This window comes from Nansenia antarctica (genome assembly GCF_963989245.1).
Source record: "Nansenia antarctica genome assembly, chromosome: 1".
NCBI lineage: Eukaryota > Metazoa > Chordata > Actinopteri > Argentiniformes > Microstomatidae > Nansenia > Nansenia antarctica.
In genome coordinates this window covers 45,193,250-45,219,045 of record NC_137674.1, presented here as the reverse complement: position 1 = coordinate 45,219,045, position 25,796 = coordinate 45,193,250, and the positions used below count along the sequence as shown (strand labels likewise).

General features: G+C 46.5%; 2 protein-coding genes across 2 annotated transcripts in view; one reads left to right on the top strand and one right to left on the bottom strand.

The window, feature by feature from the left end:
* Nucleotides 1–1,662: 1,662 nt before the first annotated feature.
* On the top strand, nucleotides 1,663–4,984 carry lgals8b (galectin 8b; the record flags this gene model as incomplete). The annotated part of the gene is made up of 8 exons (XM_080538536.1): nucleotides 1,663–1,701; nucleotides 2,177–2,265; nucleotides 2,629–2,839; nucleotides 3,097–3,216; nucleotides 3,325–3,351; nucleotides 3,841–3,932; nucleotides 4,461–4,626; nucleotides 4,835–4,984. 8 exons carry the CDS (start codon nucleotides 1,663–1,665, stop codon nucleotides 4,982–4,984), a joined length of 894 nt encoding a protein of 297 aa, XP_080394662.1.
* Nucleotides 4,985–6,784: 1,800 nt separating this feature from the next.
* The window catches only part of LOC308175860 (palmitoyltransferase ZDHHC14-like), a 67,529-nt gene continuing 48,517 nt past the window's right edge, over nucleotides 6,785–25,796 (bottom strand). Inside the window, 5 exon segments of the mRNA XM_080550419.1 lie at nucleotides 6,785–8,472; nucleotides 19,108–19,210; nucleotides 22,193–22,302; nucleotides 22,706–22,818; nucleotides 24,700–24,738. Of these exon segments, the coding sequence (XP_080406545.1) occupies nucleotides 8,077–8,472; nucleotides 19,108–19,210; nucleotides 22,193–22,302; nucleotides 22,706–22,818; nucleotides 24,700–24,738 (761 nt within the window). The 3' untranslated portion in view covers nucleotides 6,785–8,076.

Genomic DNA, 25,796 nt, shown 5'->3' with positions numbered 1-25,796 from the left:
AAGGTTCAGAGATAGGAAATGTTAGGATATTTATAGCATAGCATAGAGTACAGCACAGTGTTTTATTTGTATAGTATAGTATAGTATAGTGGATAGTGTACATAGCCTTTATTTATGTAAACCAGCTCTTTTCCCTTTTTTTTTTTTTTTTCTAGCACCAGGGGAGCCCCCCCTCCCAAATTTCGTTGTATGGTACCTGTACTATATTAATGACAATAAAGACCATTCATTTTGTGTCAACTGTCAATATAGGTTAACCAGTTTACTGTAGGCTTGTGACAACATGCAACTAAAGTGTAGGCCTAACATAATGTCACCCTCAAGCATCTTCCAAGATAAAGAAGTGAACAAAAGAGTGTCCAAAAGTGAAGCTGATAAGTTAAAATGAACTCGCCTGTTGTGGAACTTGTCTCCCCAAACTCATCCAAGAGACTGATAAGGTAGACCCCGAAGGAGTTGTGATAGCCCAGTACCAGGAGGTTATACAGGAAGGACGAGGCCACTATGACCCAGCCCCAGCCGCCGTCTGGGGGAGGCTGGACGGGAGCGGGCCGGTGGAGCTCCGAGGTCCCCGGTTCCTCGGTGTTGAAGAACCTCCTGAAGGGAACGGTGTTCCGGAAGATGTGCATCTTGACGCACAAACCGCCTAACAACAGGCTGATGTTGTCCAGGTCTCGTTCGAGGCGAACCCCAGTTGTGATATTTAGGATTGGGTTCAAAACTAATAAACTAAAGCGGGATGAGACCCTGGAAGTCCGTTGTCGAGCAGGAGTTTCAAGCACAATCAACGTGCATCATCGTGTCGCCCAGGTAACAGGCTGTTGGCGCTCATCCAACTGTCGTTCTGAATGTTCTGATTCCATTGATTATAGTAGTAGGCCTATAGAAAATACAGATTTGGACAGAATGTGTGATAAATCTTTTGACTTTTTGAGAATATGATAGTATATTTGCCAAGCTAATTAATTTCGCAATAATAAGAATAAATTAATTCTTGTAAATTCAATAAAGGTTGGTGGGCCTTGTTCGCTTTTTAAATATGTAGGTAGGCTACATGTACCTATGTAATTGTGAATTATTTTAACAGAGGTTTGACTTTATAGATCCGCAGGTCTACATTGATGTCCAAGACATTATCATGATTTTATTCTATTCGATTTATTTTTGACCATATCAATAATTATGAATCTGTTCGAAAGCAAGGTTTATGGTAAAACGTTGCATTTAAGCCTAGTGTAGGCTGTATAACAGCAGCCCAGTTGATGCTGATGTTGGCCACCCAAACAGTCCCTCTCATCCGCCGCTATCTGACACAGCGGCGAAGTCAATATAGCCTGGTCACGTGGTTGGGACTGCGTTCGTCAATTTGCTCTGAGAGCGCCGGAGCGCACACTGGGTTTAACGTCATAAAGGGACCAAGTAATTCGATTGGACGAGAGGCATTCCATGAGTGCTGATCAGATTTCCACAGCGAATTTACGAACGCAGCCTGGGTGTTGTACGTGACGTAGCAGGTCAGTGTACTGATGGAGAGAAGATGCCGACTGTCATCCGAATATAACAGAAGATAAAACATCGTCCCAGTTCGCAGGCTACTACCCTCTGAGTAATCATTTGCGTGACAACAACAGCTGCATGGTGTAGCGTTGCATAAGAGGCCCAATGGCTGTGGCAAATGCGAAACACACTGTCCTAAATCCGGTAAGAGGCTTTCACTACCTTTACTACCAGCTCTCCCCTCCATTTCCCTCTCTTATAATATGTTGCTAAAATATTGAATACCTCTTCACCTGATGATAATGATTTGATTGTGGACATGTTTGTCTAATGTCTATTGTGAGGTTATGAAATGCAGTAATTTCATTACAATAACCCAGAGAAGCTGCGGCCGAGATCTGCTGCCACATGCATGTTTTTTTAGATAATATTTCGTATTTGGGGTAAATATAGGCCTCATACGGTATTGCATTGATTTATTATAGACTCCCAGATTTCGTGTTCATTCTTTTTTTTAAGTAAGTCACCTGATGATTATTAGACAACACCACTTAATGCACAACGTGTCCTTTTCATAGGAGAGCAAGTTGCCTAAAATAAAACATGATCGACTTTGACATGTTTATGATGAATAGTGATGATGGACTATGCTGACTCGAGAGTGGTGTCTTCCACACAGGTGATTCCCTTCACTGGGGCCATACCTGGGGGGCTGCACCCTGGGGAGATTGTCATCATTCAGGGCACGGTTCTCACTGATGCTGACAGGTGGGCTACTAGAGTGGTGATGTTATGATTTTTCTCCTGCCAAATATTGTATATGGGTAGGCTTGCTGTGCTGTGCCACGCACGCACGCACGCACACACACACACACACACACACACACACACACACACACACACACACACACACACACACACGACATCTGCTTTACCTTGAACTCAAATAAAGTATTGTTTGTGCATGTTTTTGTGTGATTTTTAGCTGAAAGAATCCCAGACACCTAAAGCAGATATGATGATTGTTTATTCAACTCACACACCGTTTACTATCTAAAGCTATCATGGCTTGTCGTTGTACACATTGTAAATGTTATATGATCTTATCGTTGTATCTTAAATCCTTTCCAGGTTCCAGATGGACCTGTCGTGTGGCTGCAGTACCAAGCCTCGTGCTGACATCGCCCTCCACTTCAACCCCCGCTTTAAGAGTTCGCCCTGCATCGTGACTAACTCCCTCCAGCAGGAGGTCTGGGGCCGGGAGGAGACCCTCCATCGGATGCCCTACAAGCAGGGAGCAGCCTTCGAGACCATCATCCTGGTGCATGGAGACGTCTTTAAGGCAAGTGGAACCACTGGCACCCTGGAAGTCATCTTACCTCATCCACGTTCTAGGCGCCAAGTGTAGGCAACATTTGTTCATGTTCACCTAATGATCAGTTTGTTTATACACATCCTCCTAATATCCTTGCAAACATTTTGGATAAAAGAAGAAGAAGTATAACTTGATCAGTCAAGCAAATAGAGTATAATGGATTTTTAAGACGCTGTAATGAAGTGGAAATTGATTCTGAATGTTGTTCATATGTTTACCTGTAGGTGGCAGTAAATGGTGATCATGTGTTGGAGTATAAACACAGAATACCACTGGACAGGGTTGACACGTTTTCTATATCTGGGAAAGTCAAGGTGCACGCTATTGGCTTCATCCCAAACTCAGTAAGTACATTTTTATTGTATGTTGATGCTGACAAACTGTTCTTCAACCATACACCCTGAGGTTATTATTACTAGTGGTGACTTCAATTTCAGTTTTTCACCCCTCAGGCAATTTATTCAGAATCAGGGGACCTGGTGAGTTGTATAATTTATCCATCCATCCATCCATCCATCCAGAGTGTTCTTTAAAGAAAGGTCGAGCCAATGAAGGAGTCAATTTTCTATTGTCCAACACCAAATAGTTCCTTTACATTATACCAATGGAGCAAGTTGCCAGGCAACCAGTCCAATATAAAATCGACATTGGGTAAATCAGGAAGTTTAACCAGGAAGCTATATGGAACTATTTGAAGCTCATTCGCGCCACTCTTCTAATATAACACTCTGCATCCATCCATCCCTTGAAACATGACACCACCACCACAACATGTGTGTTACATTGAATTGAGCACCTATAGATAGAACTTCACCATCCTCCACAAGCTCACTAGCATAATGATGCATATCGATCTTACAAGAGGGTGACATTAATCAACCCTTCATTACAAGACAGTTGGCATTCTGCCAGCCTTCTTCTGCTGATACTGTTATACAGCCAAGGCTCTCTCCCTGATGCTCTTCCAGAGCCTTCCTTACAAAGGCAGCCTGCTTAAAGGGGTGAGCCCAGGACAGCACATCACAATCAAAGGCCAGATCAGCAGCATGTACCCTCACAGGTAAGCCACTGTGAGACACCGAGCCACGTCATAGATAATGCAATAATGCATAGTATATTCATCTGCACATGCATGTTTTATGGATCGGTCATGGAATGTCACACAGAAGTGCAAATTGCCTGCTAAGTGCTTGTAGAACATCTAAGCAGTACTGTCCTCATGTACTTTGTATGGCAACGATGGCCTAGAGACGCTTTAGTGTGTCACGCAGACTTGGCAATAAACCATACATGTACCATAGTACTCACTTTGTTAAGTACATACTGTATAGTAGTCTACACTGACGGGGTTGGATAAGGTCAGGGATAGGACTACCACTGTCTTGTATAGCTGTGGATTTAAACGTTAAACCTACAAAGACTGGCTGTAAAACATTGCCTGTATCCGTCTTGAAACTTTAAAGGGATGGATACAGGCAATGTTTTACAGCCAGTCGTTCTATGGACAATGGGGCCCGATAGATAAATAGGTCCTGTTTAATCTACGAGTGTGTCTTGTGGTCATCAACCTCTTCCTCTTATCCCGCAGCTTCACTGTGAACCTAGGCAACAGCAGCACCGAGAAGATCGCCCTCCACCTGAACCCCCGCATGAAGTCAGGCATGTTCATCCGCAACTCCTACCTGAGCGAGTCCTGGGGACCGGAGGAGAGGGAGTTGCCTTTCTTCCCCTTCTCCCCGGGGGAGTACTTTGAGGTACGCTACTCTTTGCCTCCAAATGTTGTTTTCTTAAACATGTCACCAGGATGTCATTTCACAAACCATTTTCTTTAGGAAGAAACTGTGCTGTGTTTCATTGTAAACTCTCGGTACCTACGTTAGCCGTCTTTTAACTTCAGGATGAAGTGTGCCTCAATCCCTGGATGTGTAGACTGTATGTCCCCCCCTCTGCTCTCTGGTTCAGATGCTGATCCTATGCCAGCCCCACCAGTTCAAGCTGGCCGTGAACGGCTCCCACCTGTTTGACTATAGGCACCGGGTGCAAGACCTGAGCACCATCAACCAGCTGGAGATCATGGGCGACTTGGAGCTAATGGACGTCAAGCTGTGGTGACCCTGACCATCGATGCTAGGCTAAGCTAAGCTAGTCCTGTGGTGACATTGGGCATGGATTCTATGCTAAGCAAAGTTAGGCTAGGCTTAGCCCCAATCTGGACAAAACAGGCCTTTTAACAACTCAATCACCCTAGGCAGCAGTGCATGAGCCATGCTGTTGGGTTGGGCTGTGTGCTCCAATGTCTGAGCAATGAGGACTGTTCTCCACTAACACAGGCTTGGCTTGCCTTGGTTCTGTTACAGTGGATCTATAGCACTTTTAAATTGTAATATGCACAACTCAGTGCACTGTGTAACATGGAAACTGGAGCAACAAGTTATAGATGACAGTTACTTTGGCAGTGCTCTAGCAACTTAGCTTTTGATAGAAGGCCACAACATGTTCCCAATCATCAACAGGTACCATATGGACCGGGCCAGAAGGGCTGCACAAAACATCTCCTGGAGTCGGATAACAGAATTAAGGTTTACACAGTAACACTTTGAAATAGCATTAGCAATTAGCATTAGCGTTTTAACAAAAGGTATTTACATAGAAGCAACATCAAGGTATAAGGCTATTTCATCGAGCACAAGTACAAAACAAGCTTGTGGAAAGCGCTTCTGAACTATGAATCAAACCCAAATCTGCACTATTTTCATTTTTACAACACATTCATCATCAAGACCCCCAATAGGCATGTAAAACAATATACAAATGTTCAGACTATATTTCTCAGGAACATAAAAATAACATGTACCCCCATAGGTGAACACATATGTGCATACAGTAATGTCCTTGAAATATAATCCAATAAACGATTTAGAAATAATACCGTACAAAGAGACCAATAGATTAAAAACCCTAAGTTTGATGTACCTTATTACCAATCACCTTTCTTGTTTCACCAAAGTGATATCAGCCATTTTTGGGAGCTGGTACAGTACTTGTTGCCACCTCTATGCAAGCTGTGTCAGTCACGCTCTTCCACTTGATCATTTCCCTGATTTCTCTCTGCATACACATAGTCACTATGAAGGTTTCCTTCTCCAGCGCTAGCCTTACTTAAGTGGTGCATTACGTGTGGCCTGCTATATTTGCTAAGTAAGGGAATCTGTTCTCAGACCTTTACATGTGTTGACTATTACTGCTGTACATGGTATGACCTGTATGTATTATACATAGTTTATTTGCTTTGGAATAAATGTACAAATAACTGAGTTGTTTATCTTTGAATGTATAGATCCATACTCCCATAATTATACAGGAAAGAGATGTCTTATGTTACAGGCCTACTAGGGGTAGACTAGACCAGACTAGGGGTTTACATGAATGGCCATTCACAATTGAAACACATTTGATAGAGATGCTTATCTTGTGGTTGATTGCCCAAGCCTAATATCGTAAACACAAAGTGACTAGCTGATCAGTAGTAGCTTGTGAAATATCATCATAATACGCAGGGGCGGCAGTAGCCTAGTGGTTAGAGAGGTTGGCTAGCAATCAGAAGGTCACTGATTCGATCAGTGCCTCAGGTGGTAGCTGCATGTGTCCTTGAGCAAGGCACTTAACCCCTGGCTGACCCTGTGCCTAGAGCATAAAATACTACATTCCAACAATTAATTGACAAGTTGATTGCATGGCAAATAAAACATTATTATTATAGCTCTTGATATAGCATATAGGTGCATTTGCCCATTTCAAACACTAGGAGGCACTCAAGGACAAGAAGAGCTGAATTCACATCAGTTCCCTCGTTTCACACAACAGAGGAGAAGTCGGGCGGATGTGTTTGAATAATTTGTGGTTTCCCAGGGCATATCGTTCACATCAAAAATAACCAGTCCATGGCTTCGGGAAGAGCAGTTCCCTTTTGAAGTAGCCTACAAATCACTTTCACTGGCACACAAAGACACAAGTCTGTCTGCCCACAGAGAGCCCTTGTATTCATCTGTGTCTGTCCTCGTCTGCATGGGAGCCTCTAGGGCTTTTGACTGATGGGATGAAAGGGACAGTAGTGACCTGAGACAAGCTTCGGGCGTCAGCATCAATAAATGTTGGCGCATTCAGTTTTTTTTCTTTTTTTTTCTTTCTCTGTAGAGTAGAAACACTGTTTAATCGTTTGTCACGTTATCCTCATTTAGCTACAAACACCACAGGCCCTGGTCACCAGATCACCTTCTCAACGACCCGCTGGAGGATGGGTGAGGTCAGCTGTCGGCACATGACTTTCAGATGCTCACCTTGGGGGTTTGTCTCATAAAGATGAGTCTAGTCCCATAAAAAGATGTGATTTTATTAATATCCACAGGAAATATAACAATTTAAGAAAAAAAAAAGAGAAAAAAAAACGTGGTATGGCACGACACTATACCGTATCTTTTTAAACATGTAACTTAGAAAAGGATGAATTGAATGATATGCAACATGATGACATCAACTCTATGTTTACTGATTGCACTGTTGACTGTCAACAAGAACCTCAGATAAGAAAGGCAAAGACACAGTCCATCAACAAGTTAGACCGAGTCTTAGTCCATCAACAAGTTAGGTCGAGTCCGTTTTACAAAAAAGAGAACCCAGACCCGTGATTTAACAACAGAAATGAAGCAGCGTTTTTTTTTCTTTAACACGTTCGGGAATAACCACCACAACATTTCCTCTTTTTTTGTTGCTTTAAATAGCTGACACACACACACACACACACCTTCTTTTGTCTTCTCCTCAACTCATTCGTTTGGCTGTCCGACTCGGGTTTCCCAGGGCAGTGGATTTTACTTCCGCGGCAGAGAGGAGGAGCACAGAACCTGTCTTTGTAAATGATGGCAAAGTCAGCTGCACCAGCACCGACCCCCGGCCATGGTGGGGAGGTTTGGCAAGACATTGGCTGAGTGGCTGTCAGTTCAGTTCAGTTCAGATCAGTTCAGTTTAGATCAGTTGCCACAGTCTTTTTAAAGGCTCAAGTCCTGTGGCGTTTAAGGGGCAGGCGGTGACAGTCAGGGCTGAACTACCCACAGTTTTGGCACAGGTGTAGGCGGCTGGGGAGGGGGAGTGTTTTAGGGGACGGACGGAGTTTTGGCAGGGGGGGGGGGGGGGGATAAAGCCCGCTGTCAGACGGAGCTGAGCTTGACCAGGCCTCTGACGGAGTCCTCGTGTAGAGAGTCCTGGCTGGCCGGGTTGTAGAAGCCCTGCATGGTGTGGCTGTGGCTGTGGCTGAGGGGGCTGCCACAGGGGAGCATGCCTGGGGGCGAGGGGGCCTCCTCGGGTGTGAGGAAATGGTGGTGGCCTCCTCCTCCTGCGTCCTGGTGGCTCTGCTGGGGGTGGGAGTGGAGGTGGGAGTGGGGCAGCATTTCTGTGTCACAGCTGAGGTTGGGGGTGGAGGTGGGCGGGGTGGGCTGGCCCAGGGGCAGGGTGGAGCAGGGACCCCCCAGGGTGGTCCTCCCAGGCAGAGAGCCCTCCTCTGTCAGGATGACCGGGTCGCTCTGCAGCAGGGGCGTGGCGGCGGCCTGCAAAACGAATTTAGTGCTCTGAATGCACTGGTCTTGATCACACTTGAGAAGACATGAGCAGAAGGGAGAGGAAGAGATGAAAGGAGTGAAAGGAGAGACGGTGTAGGAGGAGTGATGAGATGGGTTGATGTGGTAGAACAAAGTATGGAAGATGACATGGTTAGAAAGATGGGAGGAAGGATGGAAAAGATGACGCACAAAAGGAGGACAGAGGGGTTAACATGAGAATTGGGGATAAAAGACAAGAGGAGAGAGAAGCAGATGTTAGTAACCTTGTTAGAATGCAAACCCAACCACACCAGGAAAACAACACAGTATTCAATCTGAACCTAATGCAAACCCAAGTCAATACAACAAATACCAAACCATTTCAAGTCACTGATTCACAATTATTGATTGTGCTTGCTATCTCTGTAATGGTAATGTCAATGACATGTCTAGTGAGAACTTGGGTTGTGGGAGAGAGAGAGAGAGAGATCGATCAATGCATTGTGGAGCCTTTGGAAGAGATCTAACACCCAGCAAAATGGAAGATTTGACAGAGTGAATGTGCATTCTGCTGTTTCGCGCAGAGAGAGAGAGACAGCATGTTAAATCAATGCCATGCCACCCACTGATAAGACACAGTGACGAAACTGTTTACTTCTTTGAAACAGGGGCTATTAACGTGTATCTGATGTTGTCATTGACAGCATCAGGGAAACAGAGGTTAGTCTGTCCTTGGTATCACAGTCGAGCTCACAAGGCTGAGGACTGGACTTCAATCACAGATTTCACTACCGTCGAAAAGCCGTCTTATCTCAAGACACGCACATCAGTTGTGTCAAGCTAAATGACATTTTATTACACTATATTCAAATAGAGTGTCTTAAAAAATATTCATAATTCATTCATAAAATAAAAAAAAACGCGAGTACCGGGGTCTATATTCGCAAAAAACAACCAGCCTAGACAGAACGATGGTTAATCATCGACGCTGTTTACTCCTCTTATCGGCTTCATATCACTTTCCTTAAACTTTATGAGCTTGGCTTCTTTTCCGTGGTGAGAGATAAACTCCACTCTGGTTCATTCTGCTGCTAGTCAGCAGGCCTTTGCGGAAACCTGTTTCACCGAATGGTGGGCGGTATTCTGCTGACGTTCTGCCGGGATCAGGCTGTAGGCCTGGTTGTTATAGAGATGAGGAGGAGGGAGGCTGTAAGCCTGGTTGTTATAGAGATGAGGAAGAGAGATGAGGAAGAGGGAAGAGGGATGACAGCGGGGCGATGATCCACTGCTGCCAGGTCCGGATGAGACAAAGGAGCTTTTCAGGAATACTTCAGAGAGCATTGTATCACACACACACTCACTCACTCACTCACACTCACTCACTCACACTCACATACACTCACACACACACTCACACACACTCACTCACTCACTCACTCACTCACTCACACACACACACACACTCACTCACTCACTCACTCACACTCACACACACTCACTCACACTCACTCACTCACACACACTCACTCACACACACTCTCTCACACACTCACACACTCACACACTCACACACACACACACACACACACACACACACACACACACACACACACACACACACCCTGGAGAGGCAGATGAGGACAGTCACAGCATTGCCCAGAAATAGCCAAGACTCCCTAGAGGCCTTGGCTAAACTATTGATGGAACAATGACACACACATTTGAGGGGTGGGGTGGGGTGGTAGGAAAGGGAGACACTGGTATCTTTATGTATCTATATATCTATCTATCTAGGGTTGCCTTTTGGACAGGCTAGTGATGGACCCAACAGTTGTAGAGGGTCCTCTAACTTCTTCCAACACACAATGAGATTAGCCAAGATTCTAACCACTCTAACCTCTCTAACCCCTCTAACCCCTCTAACCTCTCTAACCCCCTCTAACCTCTCTAACCTCTCTAAGCTCTCTAACCTCTCTAACCTCTCTAACCTCCCTAACCTCTCTAACCTCTCTAACCCCTCTAACCTCTCTAACCTCTCTAACCTCTCTAACCTCTCTAACCTCTCTAACCTCTCTAACCTCCCAACCCCGTCTAACCCGTCTAACCTCTCTAACCTCTAAGCTCTCTAACCTCTCTAACCTCTCTAACCCCTCTAACCTCTCTAACCTCTCTAACCTCTCTAACCTCTCTAACCTCTCTAACCTCTCTAACCCCTCTAACCTCTCTAACCTCTCTAACCTCTCTAACCTCTCTAACTTCTCTAACCTCTCTAACCTCTCTAAGCTCTCTAACCTCTCTAACCTCCCTAACCTCTCTAACCTCTCTAACCCCTCTAACCTCTCTAACCTCTCTAACCTCTCTAACCCCGTCTAACCCCTCTAACCTCTCTAACCTCTCTAACCCCTCTAACCTCTCTAACCTCTCTAACCTCTCTAACCTCTCTAACTTCTCTAACCTCTCTAACCTCTCTAAGCTCTCTAACCTCTCTAACCTCTCTAACCCCTCTAACCTCCCTAACCTCTCTAACCTCTCTAACCTCTCTAACCTCCCAACCCCTCTAACCCCTCTAACCCCTCTAACCTCTCTAACCTCTCTAACCTCTCTAAGCTCTCTAACCCCACTAACCCCTCTAACCTCTCTAACCTCTCTAACTTCTCTAACCTCTCTAACCTCTCTAACCCCTCTAACCTCTCTAACCCCCTCTAACCTCTCTAACCTCTCTAACCTCTCTAACCTCTCTAACCTCTCTAACCCCTCTAACCCCTCTAACCTCTCTAACCTCTCTAACCTCTCTAACCTCTCTAACCTCTCTAACCCCACTAACCCCTCTAACCTCTCTAACCTCTCTAACTTCTCTAACCTCTCTAACCTCTCTAACCTCTCTAACCCCTCTAACCTCTCTAACCTCTCTAACCCCTCTAACCTCTCTAACCCCTCTAACCTCTCTAACCCCTCTAACCTCTCTAACCTCTCTAACCTCTCTAACCTCTCTAAGCTCTCTAACCTCTCTAACCTCTCTAACCCCTCTAACCTCTCTAACCTCTCTAACCTCTCTAACCCCTCTAACCTCTCTAACCTCTCTAACCCCTCTAACCCCTCTAACCCCTCTAACCTCTCTAACCTCTCTAACCTCTCTAACCTCTCTAACCTCTCTAACCTCTCTAACCTCTCTAACCCCTCTAACCCCTCTAACCCCTCTAACCTCTCTAACCTCTCTAACCTCTCTAACCTCTCTAACCCGTCTAACCTCTCTAACCCCTCTAACCCCTCTAACCTCTCGGACAAAACTCGCAATCTCATCCCGCAGCAATCTCATGAACACTTCTTGACGGTCTTGATTTGCAAAAGGAGAAGGCGTGATGGAACATTGGGTTTGAATAGCAATGTCTCCCTCCCTCTCACTGCCAGGCCTTTAGTGGTTGTAAGGTAAGGCTGTAGGGGGGTTAAGTCTGGGCTTCAATGGTTTGGTAAGTATGTCTGCACAGAGAGGTGGCCTGGGGTGGTCCGGTGGTCTAGCACCACAGCCTACAGTGCACACACATGCCCATGTCGGCACGGGGTTTGAATCCGGGCCCTTGCCCTGCTGACATACCCTCTCTCCTCCTAGCTTCCTGTCTTTGTCTACTGTCTCTGTCCAATAAAAAATATACAAGAGTGGGACTGCCCCCAACTCCAAAAAATAACCATTAAAAAAACAACAACACACACACACACACACACACACACACACAAAAAGGTCTGCACAGAGAGAAGCGCTCGGTCTGCTATGACTCAGAGCTGCTGCCTGTCAGTCCGCACGTTAGCGCGCTCCCCCCGGTGCCATGACACAGCTCTTCAGTTCAGCGGCAGTGCGGAGCGGTGGCCCGGGAGGTCACGCCCGGCTCTGATTACTCCAGCCCCGCTCGTAAACGTGTCAACAGCTCAGCGCTGCCACAGGAAGTGCGGCTGGAGTCACGCCAGCCAGCCCCACGGTGCCCCCCCCCACGGCTCCTGGTCGCCCCCCCCCTGCTCGCGCGCTCGCCTGCATCATGTGTCAGACAATGTCATTGATCAAATTAACGACTTGCGTCTCTAAATATTGATTTAGTTCTAAGGTGATCGAGAGTGGAATTCTTATGAGTTTGACGCATAGGTGAGCTTACAGTAATGTTGTTGTGAGTCATCCTGTCTAATGAATTCACAATGACACTCTGAATTCATTCCACAGAGAGGAAGTGAGAAGCTAAACTGAGTTCTGTGTCAGCTCCTACCCCGTGAGATGACTATCAAGACAAGACGGAACAACAGTCCGTCATAGTCAAAGCCTTGTAACCGTCCTGTCATGTAAAATTAGCTGCAAGATGACCTACGCACAGTCACACAGACACACAGACACACAGACACGGTCTGTGGCCACCACAGCTCTACACTATGTCACCTTGTTTCCCCTTGTCTCACCGTCACTTGCTGAAGGGGGGGGGATTGTATGTGATAATGTGACAGCGGGGCGGGGGGGGAGGGTCTGTGGCTCTTCCGAGAGGAATTACACACCGTTGCCATGGTAACACGTGGGAAGAAGAAGACTTTAGCCAGGCTTTTAGAAATCAGAGGGATGAAGGGAAACGGCGGCGATGGACTTCACGGTGATTAGTCCTCTATTGTCCTACACAATACAGACGCTTTTCACATGTCAACAGTAGTGTTTGCAATGTAAATACACTCCCTCCGCCCCCCCCCACCTTGTTTGGTCAGACCGATACACACTGTATGCTCTTGGCTTCAAAATGAGATTCTACTAGAATCATTTCTCACGAGAAATCATAACGGCAGTATTAGTCAGAACAGTAACAACTGGATGTAACAGATCCAGATAGTAACAACTGGATGCAACAGATCCAGATAGTAACAACTGGATGTGACAGATGTGGCGTGATGTGTGAGGTGGATTGTGGTCACAAGGCAGACCTTAGACCTCCCAGTCATTCGTTGCTCAGCACGGTACAGGCCCCAGGAACACCCCAGACAGCACCATGTTATGTAGCTACAGTAGGAAGGGCATATGTCATGTTTCTCTGCCAGGCTGTAAGCACAGCTTTTGACATTTGCAGCTGATCTTCCCCTGTACTCGGCTACTCCGACACCAATTACGGTACGCTTGCTGACAGTCGGTCCTGCTTGTTTCAGGATAGGACTGCATTTGACTGAGTCTGGTTTGTTTTTTCCATGACCCCGGCATTTCACATTGAGGAGGGAGATTCTTCCTCCGTTCTTATCTCTCTCTATGTGTTTCCTTCTGTCCATCAGTCTGTTTCCGCTACGCCAAGGGCTCCTAGGAGGGAGGTTGTCAGCATGTCTGGTCTGCTGGAGGGGGTTGTGGGGAGGAGAGGGGGGACACAGGTCTCTGGGGACAGATCTCTGAGTCATTCGGAGAGGAGGGTGACAGGGAGTGAGTGACAGGGGGGAGTGAAGAGTCAGTCTGCTCCACAATGAATGATATTGTCCGAGCACGCACACACACACACGTCGCCACGCACACACGCGCGTGCGCACACACACCACCCACCCACCTATTTCACGTTCCAAAGCCAGATCACATGGAGCATTATGGGTAAAATTCTGGGCAAAACAACGTAAACAATCCCCTATCAACTGAGTTGATTGTGTTTGCCGAATACAAGACGTTTTTTTGATGACGCGATCCAACAGTGCAAGCAACCCATGCTGTTCTGTAAATGAGACGGCCTAAATAAAGAGGGGTTAACTAAAGAGGGGCTAACTAAAGAGAAGTTAACTAAAGAGGGGCTAACTAAAGAGAAGTTAACTAAAGAGGGGCTAACTAAAGAGAAGTTAACTAAAGAGGAGTTAACTAAAGAGAGGTTAACTAAAGAGGGGTTAACTAAAGAGAGGCTAACTAAAGAGGAGTTAACTAAAGAGAGGCTAACTAAAGAGGGGTTAACTAAAGAGGGGCTAACTAAAGAGAAGTTAACTAAAGAGGGGCTAACTAAAGAGGGGCTAACTAAAGAGGGGTTAACTAAAGAGAAGTTAACTAAAGAGAGGTTAACTAAAGAGAAGTTAACTAAAGAGGAGTTAACTAAAGAGGGGTTAACTAAAGAGGGGCTAACTAAAGAGGGGCTAACTAAAGAGGGGCTAACTAAAGAGGGGCTTACTAAAGAGGGGTTAACTAAAGAGGAGTTAACTAAAGAGGAGTTAACTAAAGAGGGGCTTACTAAAGAGAAGTTAACTAAAGAGGGGTTAACTAAAGAGGAGTTAACTAAAGAGGGGCTAACTAAAGAGGGGCTTACTAAAGAGGGGTTAACTAAAGAGGGGTTAACTAAAGAGGGGCTTACTAAAGAGGGGTTAACTAAAGAGAAGTTAACTAAAGAGAAGTTAACTAAAGAGGGGTTAACTAAAGAGGGGTTAACTAAAGAGGAGTTAACTAAAGAGGGGCTAACTAAAGAGGGGCTTACTAAAGAGAAGTTAACTAAAGAGGGGTTAACTAAAGAGGAGTTAACTAAAGAGGGGCTAACTAAAGAGAGGTTAACTAAAGAGGAGTTAACTAAAGAGGGGTTAACTAAAGAGGGGCTAACTAAAGAGGAGTTAACTAAAGAGGGGCTAACTAAAGAGAGGCTAACTAAAGAGAAGTTAACTAAAGAGAGGTTAACTAAAGAGGGGTTAACTAAAGAGGGGCTAACTAAAGAGGGGCTAACTAAAGAGAGGCTAACTAAAGAGGGGCTAACTAAAGAGAGGCTAACTAAAGAGAGGCTAACTAAAGAGAGGCTAACTAAAGAGGAGTTAACTAAAGAGAGGCTAACTAAAGAGAGGCTAACTAAAGAGGAGTTAACTAAAGAGGGGTTAACTAAAGAGGGGTTAACTAAAGAGAGGTTAACTAAAGAGGAGTTAACTAAAGAGGGGCTAACTAAAGAGGGGCTAACTAAAGAGGGGTTAACTAAAGAGGGGTTAACTAAAGAGGGGTTAACTAAAGAGGGGCTAACTAAAGAGGAGTTAACTAAAGAGGGGTTAACTAAAGAGGGGTTAACTAAAGAGAGGTTAACTAAAGAGAGGTTAACTAAAGAGGGGTTAACTAAAGAGAGGCTAACTAAAGAGGGGTTAACTAAAGAGGGGTTAACTAAAGAGAGGTTAACTAAAGAGGGGCTAACTAAAGAGGGGTTAACTAAAGAGGGGTTAACTAAAGAGAGGTTAACTAAAGAGGAGTTAACTAAAGAGGGCCTAACTAAAGAGAGGCTAACTAAAGCGGAGTTAACTAAAGAGAGGCTAACTAAAGAGAGGTTAACTAAAGAGGAGTTAACTAAAGAGAGGTTAACTAAAGAGGGGTTAACTAAAGAGAGGTTAACTAAAGAGGGGTTAACTAAAGAGGGGCTAACTAAAGAGAGGCTAACTAAAGAGGGGCTAACTAAAGAGAGGCTAACTAAAGAGAGGCTAACTAAAGAGAGGTTAACTAAAGAGGAGTTAACTAAAGAGAGGTTAACTAAAGAGAGGCTAACTAAAGAGGAGTTAACTAAAGAGGGGCTAACTAAAGAGAGGCTAACTAAAGAGGGGTTAACTAAAGAGGAGTTAACTAAAGAGGGGTTAACTAAAGAGGGGTTAACTAAAGAGGGGTTAACTAAAGAGGGGTTAACTAAAGAGGGGTTAACTAAAGAGAGGTTAACTAAAGAGGAGTTAACTAAAGAGAGGCTAACTAAAGAGGGGCTAACTAAAGAGAGGTTAACTAAAGAGGAGCTAACTAAAGAGGGGTTAACTAAAGAGAGGTTAACTAAAGAGGGGCTAACTAAAGAGAGGTTAACTAAAGAGAAGTTAACTAAAGAGGAGTTAACTAAAGAGAGGTTAACTAAAGAGGGGCTAACTAAAGAGGGGTTAACTAAAGAGAGGTTAACTAAAGAGGGGCTAACTAAAGAGAGGTTAACTAAAGAGAAGTTAACTAAAGAGGAGTTAACTAAAGAGAGGTTAACTAAAGAGGGGCTAACTAAAGAGGGGTTAACTAAAGAGGAGTTAACTAAAGAGGGGTTAACTAAAGAGGGGCTAACTAAAGAGGGGTTAACTATAGAGGGGCATCAGTGTGGCTGCATGTTATCTACATAGACTACCAACCTATATTAAACAGCGTTCAAAACCAATGGCTGCATTTCCAGTAAGTAAAGCCTGGTCCTCCAGTGTCTCTCGCCAGACTGCGACTGCATTAATACTTTAATACCCAGAGCTGGCAGAGGGTCAGGGAGTGTGGAATTGGCTGCAGCAGAAAGACTTGTGTGATGCTGATCTGGGTGATATGCAGCCAAAAGGCCAGTCAATACAATGTGCTGAATTTAAAGCTGCCCGCTCGCAGCCGTAGTCTCTCTGTATGTGTGTGCATGCGTGTGTGCGGTTATTTGCAGCTCTATGCACACATGCTTACAGAACACACAGGACCACCTTACAGAATACACTCAAACTCACAGCACTTACCATTTTCAAAAATAGTTGACTGTTGTTCCTGCTGATTGCACCCCCCTCCCACATACACACACACACACCCGCTCTCTTTCCACACATAGGTTAGTTGATTTTGTTTCTATTTGTTTTTATTTATTTATCTTCACTGTCTTTGCCGTTCTAATGTATTGTATGTATTGTTCTATGTTGACAAGTATTTCTGTTTATATGTTTGTTTTTATTCTTGCCGGGGCCTCTTGGCCAGATCTTCATTGAAAATTAGAATTTCTTCTCAATTGATTTTATCTGGTTAAATAAAGATTAAAAATAAAAATAAACAAATAAAATAAAAAACGTTAAAATGTATTTCCGTTTTTCAAAATAAAAGTCTGAACATTTTGATTGGCGACTTGTTCCCCCTTTCACCAGCCGCTGTCACAATTTTTACATCTTTCATGAAATGAGGAAATATTACGTAACATAAAGTATATACAAGTTCAAACATATCATTTTGATAATTAACATTTTACATTTTACATGAATAAGCATACAAGCATGAATAAAAAGCTACATTTATTTAATTTATGCAATGGTACAAGATTTGGCTAAATAAAATAAAAACTGCCGGCACGCACTTGGTATTCGGCCAAGTGTTTCCTAAATTTCGGTTTCGGCCAAGAATTTTCGTTTCGGTGCATCCCTACTAAATAGATTTGACTGTCTATATTTGGAGTTAGAGGAGAGAGAGTGAGCAAGTGTGTGAGAAAGAGAGGGCAAACGAGAGAGCTTGTTGCTTCAGAGAGAGAGAGAGAGAGAGAGAGAGAGAGAGAGAGAGAGAGAGAGAGAGAGAGAGAGAGAGAGCAGAACAGAACAGAACAGAACAGAACAGATCAACAGCCTTATTTGTTGGCTTGCTAGCGTGGGATGATGGGAGTGGTATTTATTTGTGTTCTATCCTGAAATCGTACAGTACAGGCTGTCCCTAAAAGAACTTCTGGTTAGAGGAGAGAGAGAGGGATAGAAGAGATAGCAAATGAGAGTGCCTGTTGCTTTGGAGAGAGAGAGGGGGGGCTCCAACCACATCCCACCCTCCCTCTCTCATGGGCGCAGAGAGGACTACTCAGAAACTAGGCCAGGGCCTAAACCAATTACCGATGTTGACGGTTGCAAAATACAAGTAACGACAACATGGATCATCATGGTCATTGCTGGGAGATTGATGGAGAGGGTGTCTTGTTTGCTGGGCGGACAGTTGGTCTGTTGTTTGGAAATGAAAAAAAGCCCTGGGGTTGAGGGTGTTAAGACAACAGCTGGACAGTTGGACTACTTTGAGTGGAACACTGAAGAGAGTCTGTCTGTCTCTCTCTGTATCTCTCTCTCTCTGTGTGTCTCTCTCTGTATCTCTTTTTCTGTGTCTCTCACTCTGTGCCTCTCTCTCTGTCTCTCTCTCTCTCTGTCTCTCTCTTTATCTCTCTCTCTCTCTCTGTCTCTCTGTCTCTCTGTCTCTCTGTCTCTCTGTCTCTCTGTCTCTCTCTCTGGCAAACTGGAGCCTGGTTCAGCAGCAGCTGCCTCGGGTGGTTTCCCATGGATGGATTAGCCAATGACAGATCAGGGTGCAGCAACGCTACGTTCGGGGCACGCCATGACTGGCTCCAGAGCGAGAGAGAGAGAGAGAGTGAGAGTGAGTGAGAGAGAGAGAGAGCGCAAGCAAGAGTGCAAGAGAGAGCAAAAGTGCAAGAGAGAGAGCGAGAGTGAGAGAGAGAGAGAGGGGTAACACAGAACGGCTGACCCCCAGAGAGTCTCTAGGACTGCCAACGAGCTGAGAGAGGTACTCAAAATGTCTCCTGACAATGAGTCAGGACCCATGGGGGGGGGGGGGGTCACAGCGACGGGTCTTATTCTAGCGATCCCTACGCTCGCACTTCCTGTAAGAACAACTCGGCAGTCAGGAAAGGAAGAAACGCTAATGTGAGATTAGAGTAGACCTGAAGGGAGACGGGCAACTCTGTCTCCTGATGTACATGATTTGTAAAGCAGCATTTGGACTACCCTACTCTCAGTGTTATACTCTGTCAGCCATGCTAAGAGAGATGGTCTGGGTTGGGCCTGTTAACAGGTCCTGGTCTGGTCTGGTCTGGTCTGGTCTGGTCTGGTCTGGTTCTACAGTGACTCTAGACCATGTTAACAGGGTCCTGGTCTGGTCTGGTCTGAGTCTACAAGTCAGAAGTCGATACTTACCAGGTGGCTCTGTGATTGGGTGGCTCCATACATGGTGATGCCATTGGTTGGCGGCGTGGGCAGCGGCGTGTTTGATTGGACGAAGCCTCTTCTGTCGATGAGGCTAGGTAGAGAGAGAGGAAGGTTAGACCTCCAACTATTTGATGTAGTAATTAAACCCTTAAATAAGGAGTGAATAAACCCAGTGATTTCATCATTTCCTTCCGTCACAAAAACTAGGCTCTGGCCCAAGTTAATGGAAATCCTTTGATGCAGGACGTCTGGCTGAATCAGCTTCAGTCAGGAGAGGGTTTGTGAATGAAGTCTGGGATTTCAATCAGGACAATACGCAGTGGAACTCATCTGATGAGCGTGTGTAGAACGCAGCGCAAATTGTCAATACAGTGAAACCCAAACCACACTGCTGAAATAGACACCAGAGAGACACAGGAGGTGGTGTGTGTGTGTGTGCGTGTGTGTCTCTATCTAATGTTTCACTCTGTATGCAGGGGTCTGCTTGGCAATCAATCATTGGGGTCATGCACAGATCAGGAGTGAATCATTATTTGTGTTCTATCATTACCACTGCAGGGCTGAGACTCAGCCAGTTAGGCAGGATCCTGCTGAGGGTAAGGTACAAGTGTGAGTGTGTGTGTGTGTGTGTATGTCTGCGTGTGCACATGTACTGTACGTGCATCTGCGTCACAGATGACCTCTGTATGACCTCAGCCATTCATCATTTTGCAAAAAGTTGTGTGTAATCTGAACCTGCCATCTGAACCTGCTTCACCCTTTCTGCTCTATACAATGCGCGCGCACACACACACACACACACACACACACACACACACACCTGCGTGAGGATGGTAATCAGTAACAGAGTCTGAGAGGTATTCACTTATCGCTTCATCACTGCACAACTCGCCTGTGTGTGTTTGTGTGTGTTCGTGTGTGTCTGCGCGCACGTGTGTGTTTGTAATGCTGTTGAACAACGTATGTCATGTGCGATGCCTCTACATGTTCCTGTGCAGTGCCTGTATGTGGGCTGTGGTGTTGACGTGTTCATCTGCTCCTAAATCTCCTGGGCTGGCCCCAGCTGCAGACGTCTGACGCATGTCGCACTCACACACACACACACACACACGCACACGCACACGCACACGCACACAACAACCCAAGTTCTTACTACACACACACACACACACTTTTCCCTATCCACCCTCACACTCACACACTCCCCAGATGGGCGCCACCTGCCCATGGAGGGCTGTCTGTCTCCTGGTCAGAGGAGTCGTTACTGGTGAGTAACACCCGAGGAAACCTCCGCAGCGCTACCGCAGACTGGAGCCAAACAGAACCCGCAGGCCAGGGGGGCTTAACGCCTCCTCAGCTGCTCCCCTCCGCCCTCGCGCACGGGGCTGGGAAGGGCACTCTAGGGGTCTGGGAGGGGGTCTGGGAGGGGCACTCCAGGGGTCTGGGAGGGGCGCTCCGGGGGGGGCTGGCAGAGGTAGACGGACGGAGGACACTCTCACTGGAATGCGTGGAATGGAAGGAGGTATGTACGGTGTCCCACAAGTTCTGGATTCCATTCCTCCTCCCGTGCATTATGATGAACCTGTTCTCCCATGTCTACCTCCGCCAGCTTCCCCTGGTCTGTGAATGCATTTCACCTGGGATGATCGCCTGGCTTGAATATAATATAATAATAATAATAATAATAATAATAATAATAATATTATTATTAATAATAATAATAATAATAATAATAATAATAATAATAATGTCATTTAGATGACACTTTTATCCAAAGCGACTTACATTGCAGCAAGTGCATACATGGTTCAGTATATATGGTCCCAGCGGGAAATCGTACCCACAACCTAAGCGTTGTTAGCGCCGTGCTCTACCGACCGAGCCACAGAGGACCACACCGATAGGAACAAAGTGCTTCTGAGGCAGGATGACGTGGAAGCCAGGTCCACAGAGATAGACGGGTGAAGCCTTTCTACAGAGGAGTGTTGGGTTGGGGGTTGAAGTTGCTTGGTCACAGAGGGGAAACAGGGACAGAGAAGATAAGGAGAGATAGAGGTTATCTAGGCTGAGAGACATCACCACAGGGGATGTGTCTGTACATGATAGAGGACACGTACCCTACAGGCACTGGGAGACCTACCCTAACCACACTACACAGCCCCAGACCAGAGGTACCACAACTGTTCTGGCCTGTTCTGGTTCTGCAACCGTCATTCTGACTGGGAACAATGTGAGAAACCGAAAACTAAAAATACGGTTAGGGGTTCTGGCTCTGTTAGAGTGTAAACATGAGAGTGAATCATAGAGCTCAAAGTCAATATGGAACGCTATTTCCCTGTTGAGTCATTGAGTGGTCAGGCTAAAAACTGAACGGGGGGGGGGAAGGAGGGGGGGGGGGGAAAGGAAAAAGAAAAAAAGAAACATAGGAAATTAAATCCTGACGTCGGAATGTAAATAAAAGGGATGTTGAAAAGGATAACTTACAGAAAGAATGTCAGATATAAGTCATGCTCGGTTGAAACTGGACCTGGCATAGCGTTCACACCAGAACAGGACAGTCAATGAAGCTGCAGGCCAGAGCGTTTCACACAAGCTCTCTACCTCCAGAGGATCATGGGTAACAGGACCGTTCTAACTCTCTGACCATGCAGGAAATTACAACCAGGGGGGAGAAAATAGCACTGCAGAAATGGGAGTGGATTTATTAGATTTGAGACTTTCCATTAAAAAAAGAAAGAGAGATGAGATTGGGGTTATTGTGTTATATTCTGAGACTGTGAGTAAACGTGTGGTTAAATGTTGTTTGTAGATGGTTCCAGTAGTGAGGTGCTCTATAACTAAAAGCTGGTTGTGCTGGTCTAGAAGAGATGCAGCAGACCTGAGGGAGGTGAGGTACTGTACTGCCCATGACACGCGCACACACACACACACACACACACACACACACACACACACACACACACCACACACACCACACACACACACCACACACACCACACACACCACACACACCACACACACCACACACACCACACACACACCACACACACACACACGCACACACTGTCCTTACCTGGGTGGTAGAGGTCCACACAGCGCTGCACAGCAGTTTGTGAAGATGTTGCCGTAGCTGTAGGGGTTATAATTATCCTTCCCTCTTTTAGACGACCACGACCCTTTTATCTGAGACACAGAAACAAACAACAAGCGTCCGTCAGCGCGGCCAGGGAGGGGTTAACAGTCCTGTGGTGCTGTTCCAAACCTGGCTGATATTGGATCTCCACAGGGCAGGGGTGAGTGATGAGGCAAACTGCCAGGAAATAAATGATGTAAGTACACCTCCATCCACTGCTGTGTGTGTGTGTGTGTGTGTGTGTGTGCGCCCCCGTGTCTATAGCCTATGTATTGTCTGGTAGGAGACTAGAGAAGGCTGGTGGGGCTTCATGTACCATTGTATGGTTTACTGAGGAGAGTTTCAGCAATAGAGGACTAACACTTACCCGTACACTCCTCTTACCTTATCAGTGTGTGTGTGTGTGTGTGTGTGTGTGTGTGTGTGTGCGTGCGTGCGTGTGTGTGTACTTACATCTTCGTTGGTGGTCTGGTTGGAGCCGATCAGGTAGGTGTGGAACCCAGACAGACCCACGATGGACCAGACAGAGAAGAAGCACACCACCACCTCCAGCACGGTGAGCAGCGCTAAGGAACGTCTACAGCCATGAAGGACTGACTGGTGACAACACATGCTCTCTGTTATTGACACGCACGCACGCACTACTCTCTTTCTCGTACCCACACACACACACACACACAGATGCAGACACACACACGCAAACACATACACACAGACACACACACACACACACACACAGACACACACACACACACACACACCCAGACGCAGGCACACAGACACACACACACACACACACACACACACAGACACACAGACGCAGACGCAGACCCACAGACCCACATAGACACACACACACACAGACAGACACAGACCCACACAGACACACAGACGCAGACCCACAGACCCACATAGACACACACACACACACACACACACACACACACACACACAGACAGACACAGACCCACACACAGACACACACACACAGCCAGACCCACAGACCCACATAGACACACACAGCCAGATCCACAGACCCACAGACCCACACAGTGTTGACCTGCAGCCGGAGGCAGCAGCAGCAGCAGCAGCAGTAGACCAGGGGGTCAGGAGCAGCAGGGTGAAGAGTTATGCAACAGCACTCCCCCTGGGCTGCTACTGTCACACTGCTCTGTGTCACACACACGCACACGCACACGCACACGCACACACACACACACACACACAGTACAACAGACAAAGTGGTTAGCTCAATGTCAGGCGTAACTGCAGGCATGTTCCTCCAGTGCTCGTCTCAGGTGTGTGTGTCCTTGACGTGGCGGAGGGGGGGAGGAGGGGAGGGGGGGAGAGTTACATCACAAGGGTCCGGGATGACTTTTCTTCCGCTCCCTCTCCCTCCCTCTCTCTTTCTTTTTCTCCCTCTCAAGGACAGAGCACGCCATCATTCACGTAGGAAAACGAGTGGAGCGATTGTTATCGGGTCCCGTCCCTCCTCTTAAAGAGCTGTAAGGACATTGGCTGTGTTATCGGCCGCGTGGCGCCCTTATCTCTCCCCGCCGCTCCTACGCTGCCTGCCCGGCTTAATGATGCCCGCCATGCCTGAGAGCAGTCTCTCTGTCACACACACACACACACACACACACACACACAGACGTACACGCACACACACGTATACACATGCACAGACATGCAGACAAAGACAGTGTTTTTCTAAAACGACATGAGGTTGGTAGGGGTTAGGTTGGCTTATTGTGTGTGTGTGTGTGTGTGTGTGTGTGTGTCTTTCTCCATCGTTACTTTCACAAAGGAAGGAAACAGAAGTGTTCTATAAGTGACTGTTCTATTCAGAGGCTGTTCTCCCCTGGTCTTGAACAGAGGGGAGGTAGAGATGAGGTGGCACTGGAAAATACTCTCCTGGGGGGGGGGGGCGGGGGGGCTGGAGTAACCCTGGGCAACTGTCAACGTCTCAGAGAACACATCCCTGAGAGAGAGGGAGGGAGAGGTGGAGGAGTGAGGAAGGGACCGAGAGAGAGAGAGGGATGAATAGAGAAAGAGAGAGAGAGGGATGAAGAGAGAAAGAGAGAGAGATAGAGGAGAGAGTGAGGGAGGAGGAGGAGCAGGTAACCGTATGGAGGGAGTGGTGGAGGTGTGAGATCAAGGGATGGGGGGGCGGAGGTGGAAGGTCGGGAGTGGAGGTGTTGCTGGCAGACTTACTCTCTCTGTACTGCTGCTGACCCCCTAGCCACACACACACACACACACACACACACACACACACACACACACACACACACACACACACACACACACACACACACACACACACACACACACACACACACACACACACACACACACACACACACACACACACACACACACACACACACACACACACACACACACACACACACAGAGAGAGAGAGAAAAAGGATATCTGGCAGGACTATCCTTGAGTGCGGTGAGGAACCCTGTTGAATGGGAGCCTGTGGAGACAGACAGACAGACAGATAGAGAGAGAGAGAGAGAGTTCAATCAGTTCTGCTCTATTTTACAACTTCCAGAGGAATACAAAGCTTCCTAAAGCCCTCAGAAGAAGCCTTTAAGCCGGTGTGAGGTTGAAACATCAATTGTCTCTAATCCAATTCCTCATGATCAAACCATTAAGCTGTTCTCTTTGTTCCAAACTGCCAAGTCAACCAGCGCAGAGTTGGGGTCTCTGAATGAAGATGATTGAGAGGGTAGTCCGGGGACGTGGCTGAATACACCAAGGCCCGGCTGCACAGACGAGGCTTAAACCTAATCCTAGACTAAAAAGCATCTCCTATGGAGATTTGGCCATTGAAACCGGCGGCTGAGTTCTTCATCAGAGCGGGCTGGAGAAGCGTAAGCGGTCCTTCTGGATCCATGTCAGGAGAAGATGGAAGGTGCTCAGCTACTTTGATGCTGAAGAGACACAGTGTTTTGCGTCTGATGGAAGCAGGCTCTGGGAATTACTGTACTTTGAGTGGTGTGGGATTCTATGTCTGAACGGCTCAGCTGGTGAGCAGAGCAGGGGGCACAGGTGTGTGTGCGTGTGTGTGTGAAGAAATGGCGGGAGGGGGGGGGGGGGGCACAGCTGGTCCTACAGCAGGTGACTTTGGGCTAGGAGGTTTTCACAACCAGGAAAAAAGAACCTTGGCTCTGGTTATTCCCCCACTTTCAAACTATACAATAAAACACACAGAACCCTACAGAACATTACCATTCTGGCAGTCAGGAAAGGCACCATTTCATACCTTAATATCATCAAAGTGAAGTGTGCATTTAACAGCCAACGCTTCTCGGAACACAGAGATGAAAGCAGGGGTATATTGGAGATTGCACCCACACACACACACACGCTCGCACACACACACACACACGCTCACACACACACACACACACACACACACACACACACACACACACACACACACACGCACACACCGTAACACTCCTTTTCCAGCCTAAATGGGCCCCGTCAGCAAGTCGAGCTAAGCGAGACAGAGTACAGCCACTTTGA